This window comes from Anser cygnoides, chromosome Z (genome assembly GCF_040182565.1).
Source record: "Anser cygnoides isolate HZ-2024a breed goose chromosome Z, Taihu_goose_T2T_genome, whole genome shotgun sequence".
NCBI classification, from domain to species: Eukaryota; Metazoa; Chordata; class Aves; order Anseriformes; family Anatidae; genus Anser; species Anser cygnoides.
Window position 1 is genome coordinate 68,350,598 of NC_089912.1, and position 15,038 is coordinate 68,365,635.

At 43.3% G+C, this 15,038-nt stretch overlaps 1 protein-coding gene across 1 annotated transcript; it reads left to right on the top strand.

Moving 5' to 3' along the window:
- The first annotated feature begins 86 nt into the window (after window positions 1-86).
- Window positions 87-11,452, top strand: PTGER4 (prostaglandin E receptor 4). The gene is made up of 2 exons (XM_013181778.3): window positions 87-1,455; window positions 9,315-11,452. Exons 1-2 carry the CDS (start codon window positions 625-627, stop codon window positions 9,906-9,908), a joined length of 1,425 nt encoding a protein of 474 aa, XP_013037232.2. The 5' UTR covers window positions 87-624; the 3' UTR covers window positions 9,909-11,452.
- Window positions 11,453-15,038: the final 3,586 nt, after the last annotated feature.

A 15,038-nucleotide genomic window follows, 5' to 3' on the forward strand; every position in this document is an offset into this window, starting at 1 on the left:
CCTCGCGGCCCCTCACGGCCGTTGGGCGCCCCCTCCCGCCCAGCCGCCCCCGCCGCGGGCGGAGGTGCCGCGGGCCGGCCCTGCCCGCCGCCGCCCGGCCAATGGAGCGAGAGGGCGGGGAGCGGCGGCGGCGGCTGCCCCGGGCCGCCTCCGCCCTCCGCGGCGAAACTCGGCGGGAGCGCGGCGCTGAGGGGAGAGGAGCCGCAGCCCCGCGACGCGGAGGGAAGGGAAGGAAGGGAAGGGAGGGAGGGAAGAAGGAGGGGATGAGCGGCGGGCACCGCGCTCCGGCACCTTCCCGCGACGCCCCCGCCGGCACCTGGAGCCCTCGCCGGTGCCGCTGAGAGAGAGAGGGGCGGCGAAGGACGCCGGGATCCGCGGGGATCCGCTGGGATCCGGTGCTGGGCTGCGCTCGGCTCTCCCCGCTGCCAGCCGGGGCTGCCCCCGCTTCGTCTCCTCTCACGATTTTTTTTTTCCTTCCTCTTTTTTTTTTTTTTTTTCTTGCCTAAACCACACCGGCAATTTTCCTCTCTCCTCTTTCGTAATTTCCATTTTTTCCTCCCCGATTCCTCCTTTGCTTTTCCTTCCCGGACCCTCTCCTTGCCTCGGCTCCGCAGCGGCAGCGCCATGTCCTTCAGCCCCACCATCATGCCACCTGCCAACGGCTCCGCCAACGGGACCGCCGGCGGGGCCGAGGGTGGGAAGCCCCCCACCATCCCCACCGTCATGTTCATCTTCGGTGTGGTGGGCAACCTCATCGCCATCGTGGTGCTCTGCAAGTCCCGGAAGGAGCAGAAGGAGACCACCTTCTACACACTGGTCTGCGGGCTGGCGGTCACCGACCTCCTGGGGACTTGCCTGGTGAGTCCGGTCACTATTGCCACTTACCTGCAGAATCGCTGGCCAGGAGGAGACGCGCTGTGCGAGTACAGCTCCTTCATCCTCCTCTTCTTTGGACTGTCTGGCCTCAGCATTATCTGTGCCATGTCAATTGAAAGGTACCTGGCTATCAACCATGCCTATTTCTACAACCATTACGTAGATAAGAAGCTGGCAGGGCTCACGCTCTTCGCCATCTACGCTTCCAACGTCTTGTTCTGTGCCCTCCCCAGCATGGGGCTTGGCAAATCAACCCGGCAGTACCCTGACACTTGGTGTTTCATAGACTGGCGAGCAAAGAAGGCCACTCATGCAGCATATTCCTACATGTACGCTGGCTTCAGCTCCTTCCTGATCATGGTTACAGTGATCTGCAACATCCTGGTCTGCGTGGCCCTAATTCGCATGCACCGCCAGTTCATGCGACGCACATCCCTGGGGACAGACACCACCTCCAGCCGCTTATCTGACTTTCGCAGACGCCGGAGCTTCCGTCGGATGGCCGGAGCAGAGATCCAGATGGTTATTCTGCTCATTGCCACTTCCCTGGTGGTGCTCATCTGCTCCATTCCTCTTGTGGTGAGTAACATTGTGCAACCCTTCTTCTTCCATCACCCACATTGCTGAGTCTTTTCTCCTCCTAGCCTGTGCCTGTAGGACAGAATCCCATTTAGCTGGTGCTGCAAACTCTAGAGTAATTTCAGTGCAGTTAGCATGCATACGTGGTGATAGAAGAGAGTTGTACTGGTTTATATTTACAAGAAAAGAAACACGCTCATCCCAAGTCCCAGGCTCCTTTGATTGGCTGACATACAGTGCCAAAAATTCTTAACAAATTTTCCACCCTTTAACTGGAATCCACACAGAAAAAATCTTATTGAGAGCTAAAGGCACTTTAAAGTTCATTTCCAAAATTAATTTGTGATGAGTGAGGTTTGGGGCTGGCCCACACTGCTGGATGCTTATTGTGTTTTTAAAATAGGCACTCTGCTGATGAAGTGTACAGCAGTCTGTAGGATCTGGCAGGAGGAGAGAGTTCTCTTCATGTGGCACCAGCAAGGTGCAGAGCGCTTCGCGCCCAAAACCAGAACTGAGGTCCCGTCCTGAAGGATTCACTGGGGGTAGATCCCATGCATTTATAGCCCTCAAACAGCTCCCCAGTGTTGGAGGGCTAAATTCAGTGGAGCCACTTAGTGCAATTTTCTGTTAAATGGGAATTGGAGGATTCTGGCCCACATGAAGCTAGAGATCATACCAAAATGCCAGACAACATTACCACTAACCATTTGCTAATTTTCTGAAACAGCTGGTACAATTACTGTCATTGACTTGAACATGCAGGATCTACTTTCTTCTATTCCTCCACCTTATCTCAAAGGAAGACAAAAAAAAACCACACCAGCTCGAGGCTCAGTTCTTGCTTGCCACCCACCATAATAAAACTTGGCGAACTTCTCTCCCCTTCTGGCTCAGAAACATTAAACAAGCAGCTGGCTTGCCTTATTCGCCACCTTCCAAAACACAGTTTAGGGAGCCAAGCACTACTTCTTAGACAGAAAGTGTTTTTGGAAGATGGATTGTTTTCAGGGATTTTATTTTAGGTAGGAACTATTCTGCAATCCCAGTGTCACAGAGGGGTTGTGATGTGCGTGAGATGCAAGTGGCCAGCTGGGGATGCGAAACAAACAGGCTACAGCTCAGTAAGGAAGTTCAGAAAAATACGTCTGAAAGCTCGGAGAGGTCAGTGAGTCCATCCCCCTGCTTCAAAGGAGGGTGTAACTGCAAGGGTCAGGCCAGTTTTGCCACATTACTAACATAAACAGAAGCCAGTGGAGTGTGGCTTTGCTGGAGCACCAGTGCTCGGGCTGTCGCTGAAGGCTGTCTCCTGTCCCACAGCGCCGTGTCACTTCGCGTTGTGCCATGGCATAACTGGACACTTTCCTGTCCATTTATTGCTCGTCGCCTAAAGGAAATCAAAACATGCCGTTTGAGTTGTGCACAGGCTGCCTCTGAGCGGCACGCGTGTTAGATCGAGGAACCTCACGCAACCTGTTCTGCAGTCCAGCACCAGAAACCTCACGGGCAAGCCGACTTGCCACACTGGAAGGAATCAGGTTGTAGAGTGGCCAAACCCTGAGAGTACCTGTGGGCCCACAGTACTTAATGCGATTAATCTAATATTGTAGCAGCTACTTCACAAAATAACAATATGCTGTCTTCAAAAGAGATGCTGGCAAACGCAGAGAACAGGTTCTGGGAATTAAATGCAATGTCACAACACAGTGCAGGGTACCAGCTGATGGACTTCTGTGGTGTCAGGAAAAAGCCAAAACCTTATCCCACGGAGGACTAGCTAGAGAACAGCTGAGTGCAAAATGAAATTGTTCATATACATTAGGAGCTAGGGAAGCTTTTATAAAGTCTTTAAAAAAAAAAAGGGGGGGGGGGCGGAAATCAAGAGGGAGAGATTGCCAGAAAGGAAACTAGATTGTTGACACTTAAAATTAATGAACTTGGGTGGGGCGAGAGATTTATTATTTAAACAGTAGCTGGTGAAAACCTTAACATGTGTGAAGGTGCGGGTGACGAAGTTCTGAAGCTCTCTCAGACCTTGATTTCGCTTCTTACAAAGGCATGGTGTTGCCTCGAGAGTGCTCACAGATGGTAGCTTTTCTCAGCTAAAGCCGCAGATTTCTTCTGTATGTAAAACAAAGTAAAAGACTGTCATTTCACTATTTCCGTATTTCACTTAGGTGCGTGACTAGGAAAAAAAAACTTTTTTTTTTTTTAAACACATATAGACACATCATTACGGTGTCCAGCATGGTTAAACTGCTTCATTGTAAAGGTAGCTTTTATCAGTCATTTGCCTCCCCCGTGGGAATAACCTGTACCCGTTTATGTTTCTTTATACGGTGATGCACTGTTGCATATGTGTATTAAGCCCTCTGTGTTACTTATGCACTGAGGTTAAGCATTCCAGGATAAACTCAGAGAAGTGACACCTTTATGCTATAAATCCTTAGAAAGAGCCACCAGCAGAGACAGGAAAATCACTCATATACACATACATTTTCATGACTCAGACGAGCTCCTCTGAATTAAACTACGGAGCTGTCACCACAGAGGAGACTGAGAGGTGCGTTTATAACAAGAGATCCTGGCGGGCACCAAGAACATACAAGTAGTAAGGTGGTGGTGGCATGATTCAGATACACAAAGGAAGCTCAGAGGGTGATTTGTGACTGACATTTTCTGATGAGCTGATTTCCTACTGATGATTTCAGCTGAATAAACTATCACTGAAGTCAAAGCAACTTCAGAAAGAGAGACGTAAGCTTCTAACTTTTTAGAATTAACACTTTCACAAGACAATAAACTAGTACAGAGAGGCAGTCCAGCAAACTGTATTTACTAGGGTTTAACAAAAATTTTCACGTCTTAAAATATTAAATAGCCCTGAAATAATAAGAAAAGGCTTGGCTTGATTTAAAAAGTGGTTAAAGAACAGCAAGCTGAGTCACAGAGAACAGACGTTCTTAATAATGAAATGTTCCAGGACTTGGTTTGCAAGTAAAGTTGTTTAGCATTTTAGTGATTTATTCATAAAATCAGCAAAATTTTACAATGACAACTACTATAGCAAAATTATTGAGCATTGTACAAAAGACTGAATTAACTTTGCAGAGCTGAAGGCTGATCAAATTTATTAAGGGAAAAAAGTTGAACAAAAATCATTAGCAAAAATAACCTTCTGATGTAACCTGATGTGTTCTCAGTGTACAGAAAGTGGTGTGGAAGGCATGAAGAAGACTCTTACAACAGTTTAAAAATGAAATAAGGAAAAAAATACACAAATTGCATGCTGCCTCTTTCCTGCACTCCACATTGGTTATTTCATCTTTTAAAAATCTGTGAGTTTTTAGAAAACAGAATTGAATATACTTAAAAGTAGGGGATGAGTTTCATGGGAGGGGAGGGGTGTCAAGAACATATTAGAAATTGCTATCCAGCCTTTACAAAAAACAAAACCAACCCTTTTGAGTGTACACAAGCACATAGTATTCAAACTCCAGTTCACTCCAGCAGCCTGTCAGACACTTTTAGATTTTTAAGTATGTGACTTTTCCTGATCCTGACCACTGAACATTGCTGAATTGCAGTGAAACTGAAAATAAAATGCTATGTTTCAAGGTGTGCATGTGCTTGATCATATGAAATAATCAAAGGTTTCTAACTTAATGTTTAATTGACCTAAAAGTTTGGATTTTCTTTTGGTTTGTTTTGGCTTGTCTCGGAAGTACAGGGGCTGTCTGCAGCCAAAACCAGCAAGGTGGCAGGCATGATTTTCGAGCAATGGAGTGATTTGCTACAGCAGACACCAAACCCTTGAAGGGCAAAGGGTATTGGCTTGTAGAGCTGAAAAACTTGTTTCCTGCTTTCTACTATACAGATTTTAAAATTATCCTATCAGTATGTGGGGAGATTTTATGAGGGCAGGTAGAAGCTATGAAGATAACTACTCCTTTAATTATTCTGGAACAATAAGTATGTTAGTCACTTTATCATACTGCATAGGAATAGAAGTCATGATTCACATTCATATTTAGTAAAAAAGAAAAGCAGCAAACACGCAGGACTGTGATCTACAACTACCTATCGCTTCACCATAAACTCAATGCACCATGAAGCAACGTGCTTCTTAACACAACTGCAAACAAACCACAAATACTTTCAAAATATGTTGCCTGTATTCTGTGGCTGCAGATGTAACATTTAAACCTCGTTCTATTGAGACTTGAATTGTTCCCATTCGCTTCTTTCTTTAATCAGGATTTTAAACTGCAGAAATTCAAACATCAGCTTAGCTAACACAGTAATGAATTCCACTTACTCGGGATTTACTAAGAAGATGCAAGGCAATATCCTTCATCATGCTTCATCCTGTAACAGAAGACTTGTAGCCAAAATAGGATACATCTCTTACTGTTAGTGTAGGTGATACGTTAACAAATGCTCTTTCTTTACCAGGTTGTAAAGAAATCATAAAGTGACATTCCAACACAGATTAATTTTTACCATATTGTGATTAATATGTAATCCATGCAACAGGTCTGATTTGATTAATGCATTTGACATTTTGGGGGGCTGCTAAGAAAAGACATGGGACCTTTCTGTGAAATTGAAACAGTTTTGTACGGTACAAAGTTTTCAATAAGTCCATTTTAGGAATCTCTTCCCTACACGTCACATATCTGTCACAAGGAAATAAAGCATACAGAGATAACATAAAGCAAGCTGTGCAATTTGCGATTGTACTTTTCAACCACAGCGTCAGCACTTAAAGACATTTTTGTCTTTCCGTAAACTCTACCAGGTAGTCAGAGAAAGGTGAATCAGGTACTTCAACTTCAGGTGGTGCTTATCAAAGGAACAATCCCACTATTAAGTCACTGATGTGTAACTATAGGTCTAACTTTAAAAAAAAAAAAAAAGGAAAATAAAAATCAGGTCTCCAAAGTTGGTCTGTGTACTTCAGCTATCTTCAAAGTATGCCTTCTGGTTCTGTGATGTGGATGAATTTATCAGTAAATACCTCTCCGTGTCACACCTCTGATATTCGTGGTAATGACTGTATGTAGTTAGCATGAGCTGCTAGCAGTCCTCCACTCCCACAACACTGTCCTTTAGATTCCTGCCTCTCAGGGCAGGTACCCTTCCCATGATCAATGGTTAGATACATCGACCAGCATTTACACACCTTCAGGGTATATTCCCTTGCATAAAGGAAAATCTCAGCATAGAAAAAGGAGGAGCATCTGTAAAGAAATGTTGTTACGGTGCAGGTCAAATCCTTAAGGGAAATTGGTTCTTCATGTATTTATGACCTCTTACCAGCTTTTTTTTTTTTTGGGGGGGGGGGGGGGGGAGGGGAAGGGGGGAGAAGGGAATCTCACACACATGGCCAAGTAGATTTCAAACCAGCATTTAGCTGATGCCATCGTCTCATCAACTCATTTTTCAGAGTTTCACGTTATGGAAACCTGACATCTGCTTTTCAGGTTCAGAGCCTGTGTCACCAAGTGCAGCTCTACTTGCATAAGCTTATGCAAGTCCCAGGACTAATCCCCACCTGCAGAGTTGATATCACTGGCAGTGCCTTTACGTTTGCTCTCCCGCCCTTGGGGCTGCAACTGCTGCCCATGGGAATGGGGGCAGCTAGCAAGAGCTGCGGGTACCCGGTCTGGGGAGCGGGGATGCTGCGACTGCGGGACATCTGTGCCACCTAGCGGTGCGCTCCTGCAAGCTGCACTCACCGCGGGGGAGAGGACGGCTCTCCTGGACACCACTTCCAAAAGCCCACAGCAGGAGATTTCAGCAATGTGCCTTTTTTAAAGAAATAATCCTCAGTGAATGCCTGCAAAACTGTATTTACGAATTTTGGACTCTGGAGGGACTGGTCGTCTCTCAGCCAGCAGTACACAGAGTTCTTTGGTGATGGATATCAGATAAGAGTGGCAGCAGTTTGGAGACAAACAAATAATGAAAAAATTCAAAGAAAAATAAATAAATAAATAAAAAACCAGACAAGATCTACATGCATAGGAATATGCTTTAAAGTACTTCAATTGTGTGTGCGGCTTAACAGAAAAATCAGCTCTGTAAATTAGTTGTCAAAAAAACATACGCAATGTTAGAAATAATTAGGAAAGTAACAGAGAGTAAAACTCAGATCATTATAGTTCTGTATCAGTTCAAGATTTTCCCATGTTTGGAATTCTGTGTGAAGGTTTTGTTACCCATAAACCCATACAAAAGTAGTGAGAAAGAAAATATAGATGATCATCAGTTTCACACTCACTGATTTGAGAGAGATTGTATGCATAGGACTTCCGAAGAAGCACTCTGCATTATTTTAAATATACTTTGTTTATAGCTTTGGAGCACATTCAAGCTCTGAATCCTGACAGGCAGAATACCCCCACATTGCCCTGCTGCAGGAAAATTTCTCTAAAAGATTTGTGATTTTTTTCACCAGGCTTCACAAGTATAACTTCTAGTAAAAATGACTCGAGGAGGCTGTTCTAGTTTGGCTGTTGTTTAAATGCTTGTCTGCCTCCTTGCCTGTAACCTTCTCCTAGCTAGGCCAGGCTTGATTCATTTCAGGAGCTAAGTCTGAGACTTTAAAACATCCATAGTTTTGCTACTAGATTTCTACTGTATCACATAAAAAGAGAAGTAATAGATTTATTTAGCCTTACCTTAAGAAGTCCAAAGTAAACTTCATGTTCCATTATCCGTTCTTTTCAGTGGCTTTCCTAGGCCTTCCTAAAATGCAGGACACTGCGTAGGTCTTGCTAAAACAGAGCAGCTATTTGGGACTGATAAACAAACTCGTATGACATCATGTTCTTTAGGGACACTGGAAAGATAACAACAACTCATGTCAAAGAACTGGCCTGTGCCTTAGAACAGCATTACAGAAGTAGCCCCAAATCCAGGGTAGGGACTGTTTTTTTTTTCTTAGATTCAAAGGAAGAACTTGAAGGAGGCATTTCTGTGTAGATGACAGGATCCTGTCTTAAATTTTGTGCATGATAAACTGAAAGTGCTAATTCAAAAGGCAGCTTCAGAATCTCCAATTCCTAACTACTCGATAAGCATTTTCACGCTTTTCTAAGTAGGACCCGATGATGGCTCATGTAGGTGAGCAAAGCACTCCAGTCCAGCACTGGAATGATCTCATCATCTTGACCTATTAAAAATCTCCAAACTGTGAGGGACCTTTCTTTTTGTTCCTTTATTTCTTTTGTCCAAAACATGCTGCAATAAGCAAACAGCTGAGGGTACACAAACAATTCCAGTAAGGACAGGTGCCAGCAAAAGGTATTTCTAAACTAGGGAATCAACAGCTCTGGGCTTATTTCTGGAAGTTAATATACCTGGAATAGAATATGGGTTTCAGTTTATTTCTAAACATACAATTATTAGACCCCTACTGGAGGAACTGATTGGCCAGGTCTCTTCAGTGAACTCAGATATCCCTTTGCAGATTGCGTAAGACTTGAGATATACTAAGGAAGCAGGATACAGGTCTAAATCCTTGTTCCTGGGTTATATCCATCAACAAAGAAGTTTCAAAAGCAGCAGCCCAAACTGAAGGTTGAAGGATTAATTATGAGGGGAGCAGGGAGAAAGAGCCATTCTTTTCCTACCTGTAGCACAGAAGATCAATTTACAACAGATTAATCTCTGGTTTTCTTGCCATTTCCAAAAATAAATTTGTGGCTGCTAATCCAAGGTGCTTTGCTTTGCCAGGTTCTTCTCATGTTCTAGCTTGCAGATGTAAATCGAGATCTCTGCTTCGATACATAAACTTTGATTTCCTGATGTAATTGTAAAATTGCACCTTTCTCCTCCCCCATCTCTCTGGGTAGGTCCGTGTCTTCGTGAATCAGCTCTATCAGCCCGCATTAGTGGAGGATGTGAGGCAAAACCCCGACCTGCAAGCCATCCGCATTGCCTCGGTGAACCCCATTTTGGACCCGTGGGTCTACATCCTCCTCCGCAAGACTGTGCTCAGCAAAGCCATCGAGAAGATCAAGTGTCTCTTCTGCCGCATTGGAGGGGCCCGGAGGCAGCACTCGGGGAGCAATTTCAACTGCGTGGATGGCCGCAGGACCTCTTCTGCCGTGTCAAGTCAGTCACCCTCCTTCATCTCCCGCGAGCTGCGGGAGATCAGCAGCACCTCACAAACACTGCTCTATCCCCCGGAGTTAAGTGAAAGCAGCATTGGGGGGCGTGTGCTGCTTCCCGGCCCCAGTGCAAGTCTGGCTCAGTCTGACACTACATCCGTAAGGACACTGCGCAGCTCAGAGACCTCAGACTCTTCACACGGGCAGGACTCAGAGAGTGTCTTCCTGGTGAATGAGATCAGGTCTGGTGGTGGGGCCAGCTCTACATCCAAGGGCAGCCCGCTCCAGGTCACCTTCCCCACAGAGACATTGAATTTATCAGAGAAGTGTATATAGCAACGAAAGGCATCGACCCTGGTGATCCTTCCCGGTACGCTGGAAAAACTGGTGCAATAGATAGGTATTCCGCCTATTCAAAGGGAGAGGGGTTCAGCTATGCTCCAAAGGGCTATTTTTCTCTTGCCATGTGATGGGTACATTTCTCTTAGACTACTGAGGACTGTGTGGAACAGACATTGGCGCTGCCATCAGAAATTGTACAAGACAGGTCTAATGGGACTGGAAACATGAACAGGTCTTGTTCTGGGACGCAGGAGAGCTACTGGGCCTCTTGAAATAGAAAGACCCATCACTTTCTTTCTTTCTCTTTCCCTTTATAAATCTGGTAGAACTGTGTTTTCCTGTGGCTGCTCAACTATCAAGAGTTTAAGCTTCTGGTACTAGAGCAGAATGTGAGGCAGCTACTAGGAACTGGACAGAGCTACTCTGACAGCTGCCTGCAGTAGGATTTTAAAGCGTCTCACTAAAGCATGAAAATGTGAATTTTTACTGTTGTACATGTATCAGGACTGAAAATATTTAAAAGTCTATTCTTCTCTATGAGAAGGGTTCTTACTAATACCAGGTATGTAGAAATGATTGCCAGCCTTCTCTTCCCCCAGTATTGCCTGCTGATAAGACATTCTTGTTTTAGATTTGTTATCCGTGCTACATTCACGGCCGATATAATTCTTTAGCTGAGAATACGTAAACACTTCGAGTGAAACGGAAACATATGTACCATTGAGAAAAAGAAAACACATCCTTTCAGTTAAGAATATTCTTTCAGTGTATGTACATACTAAAAAGCCAGATTTTATTTATGTGCTGAGAATGTTTCCATGTATAAACACATTGCTCCTCTCTGAGTACTTCGGCCCACATTCTGCACGCACTTAGGCACACACTTAACACTGCCCATCAGAGTAGCCCTTCCGCTGCCAGGGAGACTCCTTATACGTAAAGTTAAGGACATATAGAAGTGCTTTTAATATCAGGGCCTAAAACTTTCCACCCCTGGTTAATAGTCTTAATATTCACTTTAGTTAAAGCATCACTGATGTAATAAAGGTATTTTTTCATAACATTTATCATTTTACTTTAAATAGTAAATAGAATTTTATGACGCTGTAATCTGATATTCCACCAAATAAACATACAAAACCATGGAAGCAGAATCTTCATTTAAAAGTGTAGGTTATATAGAACCATCTTCTGGTCTTGTACCTCTTGCAGATTATTTGTTCCTAGAGTTTTAATGGCAAAGACATCACCCAAAACAGCTGTTAACTAGTGACAAAAGGACTTCTGGTGTTTTGTTTTGTAAGGGGTAGGTCTTGTTCCAGAAAGACCATTTACTAAAATAATTCTGTACAGATATTTGGAGAATGTTTTGTTAAATACTAAGCATGTTATGCTGCTTAAAGTGTTCTCATGTGAAATGCTTTATTGTAATGAAAATCTTGAGCCTTATGTTGATGGTATGTTTAAGCAGTTGTACTGACCAAAATCACTTTGGGGATAACAATTAAATGAAAATGTTCTGCTTGAGCTCAAAAGTTTATGAGAGTCTGCCATTCAGTGCCAACTCCTCACTTTAAAAAGCCACCCATTTGGAACACTTTGTGCTTAGCTACTCTCAAAACATACTTGGGTCTGGAAGTTTCCAAAACACCACAGAACGATCACCATTAGCAAGAGGAAGCCTTCTTTGAAAATGTCCCTGAGAGCATTGACACAGAGCCATGAAAATTTTTCACACAACAAAAAAAATCAAAACCCCCATGCAGTTAAACCTCAGGCCTGCTTCATTGTGTTCCTTTAACATGGGAGCACTTGAGCTTATTTACCTCTACCCATGTAGGAAGTGAAGTTAAATCTGTGCACAAATATTTGCAGCAGAAGCCAATATTGCACTGATTAAGTTGGAGAACAGTATTACTCAAGCTCCTGCTGGAGCTACAGATAAAGATCTGCCCGAGTTCTTTGCAATTGAATCACTTAGCCATGGTCTGTTGCTTACTAGTGACCAGCAAACAGAACACACTAGTACTGCCTAAGATAGGAAGCAGTACCTGACAGAGCAGGAAGGTGGGACCACCACCTGCAACTGTGCAACCTATAAGAATACTGAGCCACACCTTCACAGCTGGAACAAAACAGCAGAATGAATTATTGGTGCTGGATGCAATGACAGAAGGAAATATCACCGGTGTGTAAGAGTCCAGTATTTTTATAAGGCCTATGCATTATTGATGGAAAATGCATGTGTTCTGGAAGACTTTTAAGCAGGAATAGACCATTGTAAGCAGCTAACCTTCCCTTAGCAAACTCAAATAAGCCTGAAGTCTTCCTCCTTCCATAGTACTGCTGGTGTATCAGTAGTGGACTGGACTCACAGGCACACAACAAAATCAGCACTAATTTCCTCAGTAATGAACTCAAGAATTCACAATCAACCTACAGATTAAAAAGTCTCATGAGCAATACTGGAACTGTCTATGAGAACTCAATGGCAGTGCATGAAAACAAAATAGGAGTCCATCTACCACTTAGCTGCAAACGAGGATGTTCAGAAGCAGCCTGGCTAAAAGAACCAGGCAAGTGTGCCTGTGTTTAGGGTGACAGACCACCAACGTCTCTCTCCTCATACCTGAGAGTGCTGATCAGCTTTGGAACCCTGCTCCATTCTGCCTCCAGGCTGAACAATGGACACGTTGCTGAATTCTCTTCCTTGGCTTCCCTTAGGTTAAGTCTAGCAAAATATAAATAAAGCTCTAAGTTTGTAGAGATTAATTTGCACCACGCAAGTTAAATATATATTAAAAAAAAAAAAGTTATTTTCCTGCTAGGTATTAGGAGTAGTTTTCAGATGTTTGAAAGGGCTTCCTTTCTCATACACGGTAGTTCCCTTCCACTCCTCACCCCTGGCAACCCACATACCCTGTGATACAGTCCATCTTCACATATGTATCCGCTTTCCTGTCCTCTATGTGTTCACAGAAAATGCATTAATTCCCAGTTCAAAAACATACACAATTTGTATCTGCCTGACTCCACCCTGTTGGTCCCATCACCAGTGGTCCTGCTCTCTCACTTCCAACAGCCTGCCTCTGCCCACACGCCCCCAACCGCAACTTCACAGAACCCTTTCCATCCACAAGTTCTGCTAGACCTCCCACACCTGTACCACTCCCCAAACCCTTGTCCCAAACTCAAGTTAAGCCCCTGTCCTATGGCGAGGTGTGGAGAACCTACCCACCACAGGTAGAGGAAAGTCAGTACTTATAAGAGACAGGTTTCTATGAAAATTAATTTCAATCTCTGGTAATAATACGTTAGCATTACAGTTGGTCTTTTCTTCTTTACAGTTTTCGAGCCACTCTCCCCCAAGCCTGTAGCGCTGCTTATACATCTCTGCTGTCTACAACACAAGTGTTACCTAACCCAAATCAGTGCTACAGGTGCAATGCCAAAGCACTAATAGCAATGCAACGTAATCCACTATCTTCAAATGGTACCACCCATCATCCTAAACAAGAAGTCTCCTACAAAGCTTTTTACTCTGTATTCTGCTGCAAAACAATGGCAAATCTGTGTTACTTACGGCAGATTTACTTACTTTTCAAGCTACTAAACACCGACAGACCGTTCCACTGCTAGGTCCCGTTCTAGACCTGTCAGCTTGATGAGATCTGGAATCCAAGTCTAAATCCCCTCCTTTCTGAACCCAAATACTCGATTCATTCCCTACCTCCAATATTTCCCCTTGATTATTTACCCTCTACAATTCGTAGAGTTCCTAGAGTTGCTGCTCTTAGAAAGCCAGCCCTCAAAACCAGGACAGCACATCTGTCAGGATCCAGCAGTAATCCATGCTCATAAGCTTATTTTGCTTCTAAACTCGTTCTCTGTGAAAATACCAAGGACTCTCCACTTGAGAACATAATTATCAACATGACACCAACCTACAATAAAATGCTTTATCTGCAATCTGACAATAAGCCAAGACCACATGCTTCTGCTTTCCTGAACCTCAGTCCTCTTACCTTACTATAATTTCATAGCTGTTGTATGACCTAGAAATAAACTAAGAGAGCACCAACCTTCAACACAAGCTTTTACTTTCTTTCCATTGGTTTTATGATCTGGGGAGCACTTACCACATGTAGCCAGATAAGTTTTCAATGCTACCTTTCTCATCTTGATTCCAAATATCAACAGTTACTCAAAGAAATCTTAGAAATTAGAAGACTAGAGGAAAAAAAATTGTTTTGCCTTCCATAACTATTTTTAAAATCCAATCTCATATTATTAAATCCGAGTCACAGTTATCTGATCCATACTTTATCTTCCAGTATTGTCAGAAAGCATTTGTTCTCTCTCACTATAATCTATGTTTAATTTTTCAAAGATGTTTATCTCAGTCTGTACGGGTGGAATTCATCTACTCTATTTCAGCATTTGAAGTTAACTGCCAGTCAACTTAGGCTTCCCTTGTAGTCAATGGAAATAATTAAGCACCTTGGGAGGCTGATTCATCTAATTCAAAGATACTTATCTAGCACGAGGCATATGAATGGCCCTCTAAGGCTGTGTATTTCTTTCCACTGGATATAAAAAGATTCAAACAGAAAAAAAAAAGAAAAAAAAAAAGAACAGATTTAAATGTTTAGCTGTATATAATAAATTAAGCAAAAATGAATCCCAGCGAAACTACTGTTGCCACTGAGATTTCCTCTTTAACTACATTGTAACACTTCAGCATTTTCATATTCAATTCATACGAAAGACAAAGACAGAGAAGCTAGTGCAGCCACTGGCTGCTAGTGATGATGATGAACAATAAATATATAAATAAATCCCTGCTGGCAAAGTGGCAGTGTACTTCACAAGTACTTCATTTTTAATAACAAAGGCTTTCTCCTTTAGATCCCTCTCATTTGGATACTCCTGAGAGATTCAAAACAGCTGACAACTACCCTTTATTAACAATTTTTCTCCAGACAGTTATGTTTTATTTTCCACCACAACTAATTAACATGTTCTGCAGAGACAGAAGAAGCCAACTAATTAATTCAGTAACATCCTAAAGTGGTCAATGTTAACCCTTTTTCTTTTTAAAACCAAAAGAATAAACAGGCATCA